Source organism: Echinops telfairi, unplaced genomic scaffold (assembly GCF_000313985.2).
Source record: "Echinops telfairi isolate 266 unplaced genomic scaffold, ASM31398v2 ScPeMD7_7457;HRSCAF=8495, whole genome shotgun sequence".
In the NCBI taxonomy this organism is placed as follows: Eukaryota; Metazoa; Chordata; class Mammalia; order Afrosoricida; family Tenrecidae; genus Echinops; species Echinops telfairi.
In genome coordinates, this window is record NW_022111357.1 from 21,090,034 (window position 1) to 21,094,796 (window position 4,763).

The 4,763-nt window shown below is 52.0% G+C and overlaps 1 protein-coding gene across 1 annotated transcript in view; it reads left to right on the top strand.

The window, feature by feature from the left end:
* MYOM3 (myomesin 3) overlaps nt 1-4,757 on the top strand; it is a 58,666-nt gene extending 53,909 nt beyond the window's left edge. Inside the window, exons 31-33 of the mRNA XM_045298934.1 lie at nt 111-208; nt 2,541-2,596; nt 3,838-4,757. Coding sequence (XP_045154869.1) covers nt 111-208; nt 2,541-2,596; nt 3,838-4,101 — 418 coding nt within the window. The 3' untranslated portion in view covers nt 4,102-4,757. The remainder of the gene's footprint in view (nt 1-110; nt 209-2,540; nt 2,597-3,837) is intronic.
* The last annotated feature ends 6 nt before the right edge of the window (nt 4,758-4,763 follow it).

The following is a 4,763-nucleotide window of genomic DNA, read 5'->3' on the forward strand; positions in this document are numbered from 1 at the left end:
CCTCCGCCGGTTCCACACACCCTGGTGACTGAGGAGTCAGGCCTTCTGATCTCACTGGCTCCGAAGACCAGCAGTTGGAGTTTCAACGCGGAAACAACGTCTGGCCACAGAGCAAAGCCGCCTGACAGCAAGGATGAAACAGACCAGAGAATGGAAAACACCCACTTGCGGGGCCATGACCTGCAGCCACCTGTCAGTGCCGGCTCCTGTGATGTAATGATGCTGAACAGACTGTGGAGAAAGGCCTGGTGATCTCCTCCCCAAATCAGTCAACGAGAGCCCTCCAGGCCCAGTGGCCTGAGCTCCAGCCAGCCACGGGGGTGCCACAGGACCAGGCTGTGTTTCATTCTGCTGCGCGTGGGTCACCATGAGTCACAGGCCACATGACGACAGCTGACAGCAGCAGCAGACTTGCCCTGCGTGGTGTGCTAGTCCCCACAGGCCCCCACCTGACAGGGAGTCCAGCCTTGGCATTCCTAATGGGAGCCTGACAGGGGCAAGCGAGAGAGCTCATGGGCATGCACACAGGCAGCCTCACAGGGGAGGGGCCACCCAGAGCCCATCCCAGATGAGTGGGGGGCCTGGCCAGTGGTTCACACCACCGTCCCCGCTGTGCCTCTGGACAGGATGCCCCACCCAGGCCCGACACATGGCCACTGGAGCTCATGGAATGTGCACCACTTCCCCCAGCCCCCAGAGGGCAGGCTGGTGTACAATGTCTTCCCCACGGGCCTTGTCCACCCAGCTCAGGGCCCCGCTCTCCTTACGTGCCTTGGCCAAGTAGCTTCACGCTCTTTGTTCTTCCTGTTCCATGGATCTAGGGCCCAGGCTGGCCCCTCCCTCCTGTCCTCATCGCCTCAATTGTAGTCTAAGGAATATACTGATTTTCCACTTAGTAATTTACAACCACATTCTCTTTCTGCCCACCCTGGGATGGTCACTAGGATCGTTCCGGACCAAAGTGAAGTATCCCAAAGTGTTGTGCTCCACATTTCCAGGCCCCCTCCTGGGACACACCGTTAGCTCATTCATCACAGCCCATGTGTCTGGGTTTGGTTAATCTAAGGCTCAAAGCAAAATAGTTGACTGTCTCCCAGTTCTTGAGGGAGAGGCACCTTGCTGTCACCTCCAGGTCCCGCCACTTATAGCAATAAGCTGTCATCAGTGACAAAGCCATCGTTGTAAACATGGCATGGTCCAGGTACCTGATCTTCTCTCGCTTCATGAAGGGGAGAGGGGTGTCCCTATAGCATCAGCCCAAGACAGTCCTTTGAAGCAGAGGTCAGACCTGCCCCCTCTTCAACCAGCCCTCCCTCCCACCATACTTTCACTCGACTGCTGGGGTTGGTCAGACAGAACTCACAGACAATACTCATGACTCCAGGGCCTTATCAGGGCAGTGGAGCCCGGGTGGCATGGTGGTTATGCATTAGGCTCCCAACTGCAAGGTCAGTAGTTTAAAAACACCAGCTATTCCTTGGGTGAAAGACAAGGCTTTCTACTTCAGTAAAGAATGCAGTCTTACAAACTCATAGGAGCAGTATGAGTTGGCATTGAGCTTGTTGGTTTTTTGGTATTAGGGAAGTAACCAGTTACAATGCAGGACCAGAAATCACTCAGAATACAGCTCTTTGACCAGGACAGTCTCAGCCACACCCACCCACCGGCAAGCCTCTCTCTGGCTCTGAGTCTCCTGGTCTCTCAGTCCCCTTGGGCCAGCCAGGTCTCCGGCCTGCTCAAGCAAGTGTTACAAAGCTCTTGAGCTCTGCCATTAAGTGCTCTGAGGCACTCCACTCTGCCAGCAAACCTCTTGCTCAAAGGCATTCAGCTCTCTTGCTGCATCTCCTGCTGGTCTCCTGATCCCACTGCTGCCTGCTGTCTCTGGTGTGACAGCTCTCTCTGTCTCCCGGGTCTCGGAAGTTCTAGTGCAAGGAATCCAAGCCAAAGGGTGCACACTGCTACCACCTTGTCTTTTTAAAAAGCGTTTTATTGTGAATTTGGTAAAAGCTTTACAGAGCAGATCATCAGCTTTACATTCAACAGTTCATATACTTGTTTCCTCCTACCTCTTCCTCTTGGTGGGGTTAAGGTCTTCCCTTCCCACCTCTGGGATGCCATATTTTAAGCCTCATTGGGTGGAAAAACTGACCAATGATTTTGTGAGGATTCTAGATGCCATGTTTGCTTGGTTCCACCCCACATGGGTTCCATGCACCTTATAGACATTATTAGCAAGCTGTCCAATCCCTTTGTGGGCCACTAGCACCTTATTTGCTAGTCCCACCCCATGATTTGGTGGGGTTTACCAGATCATGAAGAACAAGGCTCTCAAAAATCAGCCATCACACCACATAGTATATCCCGTATCTTCTATTTTGAAGGCAAAGAACCATCTTTAAATTTTAGAAGTTTCTATCCAAAATGATTAAAATCAGTTTTAAAAGAATCGCTTAAAAGTAACTCTCAACCCTGTGAACCCTGCTTCTGTAAAGTGTCCAGCAAGCAAAGATTCACCCCCGGGCCTCTTCTTTCCTTTCTAGATCGTGCCAAAGTCGTGAGGGGCCTGCCAGACGTGGCCACGATTATGGAGGACAAGGTACAGACCCTTCTGTTTCCTTCTGTGTCGATCACAGAGCATGAGCCAGGTAGCATTCTGGATTTAAGAGCCCTCAAAGTGACCAGTTGGCTAAAGGAGCTGGACCTTCCATTTCTGGCCAAAAGTGACCATCCCTGGCTGACTGTAGGTAGAACCTGGGAAAGACCCTGAGCCTGAAACAGCCTGAGGCAGCCCCTCACAGGTCCTTGCCTCAGCTCTGCCCCTGTCACACGAGATGCCCCTGGGCATCATTTCTGCCTCCGAACTTCAGTTTCCACAGCGCTTGGAAGGGATGGCCCCTGAAAGCCCACTCTGGCCTGAAATTCTACGTTCTAGAAAGTGCCTGCTGACACATCTGTATGGTGGTTCCTTTGCACCAGGCAAGCTCCCATACAGGGTGCATATTCAGCTTATTTAGTCATCAAGACTCAAACCCAAAATAACTCCCTAAAGTTCTCTGAAAACCTCAGAGTAGTTTTGCCTTGAGCATCATGCCCTTTTCAGAGCTCTCTGCAGGGGCGCAGTGATGACAGCCTCTCGAAAGGTTAGACGGGAACAGTGGGGGCAACGAGGCAATGCCAACGAAAGGGGACGGCTCAGAAAAAGGGGCTGAGGGGTGGCACAACGCGGCGAGTGTCATCAATGTCACTAAGTGGTTCCTGTAAAAACTGATGTACAGATGGGCGTCTGTTCTCAGCAGAAAAATGTTGTTTTCAGTCATCAAGGCAACCACATGAAATGGGATGATTACAAGCCTCGGGTTAAAGCTGAGAAAACTGAGGTCCAGAGAGGCTAACCACCTTGCCTGAGGCCACCCAGTCAGAGCTGAGATTCACACCTACAACCTCTGACCATGACACTATGCATTAGACCTGGCCCTAGATGTTTCTAACTCAATTTGTAGAATCTTTTTATTAAAGCAATAGGACCTTAAGGGCATAGCAAAATCATAATGATGGATATCTTAAAAACAATAATTCCACGGTAAGTAATGACTAAAGCAATAATGGCTTGAAATTCTAGCCAGTCAAATATATATATATATTTGGTGGAAGGGCTGGGATGGGGGGCGTGGAGCTAATAGAAGGGCTCTCCTTAAATGTGACCGCTTTGTTGGTTACAATGTAATGAATTTATCACCAGGAGCAGCTTGTCCTGGGGACTTTCTGGGGGAAGGCAGGTGAATGCCGGTGACTGTGACCCCAGAGAAACAGGGTTCTTCCCATCCTTCCTTTGAACAGACGCTGTGCCTGACTTGCGTCATCTCAGGCGACCCCGCCCCTGAAATCTCTTGGCTGAAGAATGACCAGCCTGTGGCCTTCCATGACCGTTACCGCATGGAGGTAAAGGGGACAGAGGTCACCATCACCATCGAAATGGTCAAAAGTGAGGACAGCGGGCGCTACGGTGTCTTCGTCAAGAACAAATATGGCTCTGAGACCGGCCAGGTCACCATCAGCGTCTTCAAGCATGGGGAGGAGCCCAACGAGCTGAAGAAGATGTGATGGGCGCGTTCAGGGGCAGCCTGACATCCAGTCTGCATGGACCAGGCGGGCCCAGGCCACAGGAGTAAGAATGAGGAGAGAGAAGATAGGGTGGAACCCAGAATGGGGGGGTGGAGGTGGAACAGATGGGCCAGCGTGGGGCAGCCAAGACCTTGCTGGGGGGGCCCGGAGAGGCATCGGAGATAGCGAGACAAGCCCTGGACTTGGAGGAGACCTATGTCCAAGGATTCCCTTCTGAACTTGCCATGAGCCTTTATTTTCCTGTCTTTCACGTGGGAATCCCTAATCCCACAGACCGTTGGGAAAGCTCCCTGTCAGCCACAGAGAAGTGGTCCTCAGATGAAGGCCATTGTGCTGGACATTGGGAAGGCCAATTTGCTGGACATTTCTGTCACCACTGAGACATTCTACTGTCATACCTTAGTAGAGCCCAGGGATGCTGCCAAATAGCCTACAATGCTCAGGACAGCTCCCCACGACAGAGAAGTGTGCGATCCCAAAGGCCGATTTAGTGCTGCGGCTGAGAACTCCACTGTGAGCTGGCCCAAGGCAGCACCCCTCTTTCCGGGCGCATTCTCAGTCCACTGAAGTCCCACCAACATTTGTTGGAAATCTTGCACGTGCCAGGCTGAAGGTGGCACGGGGAATGCAGCTACATAAGA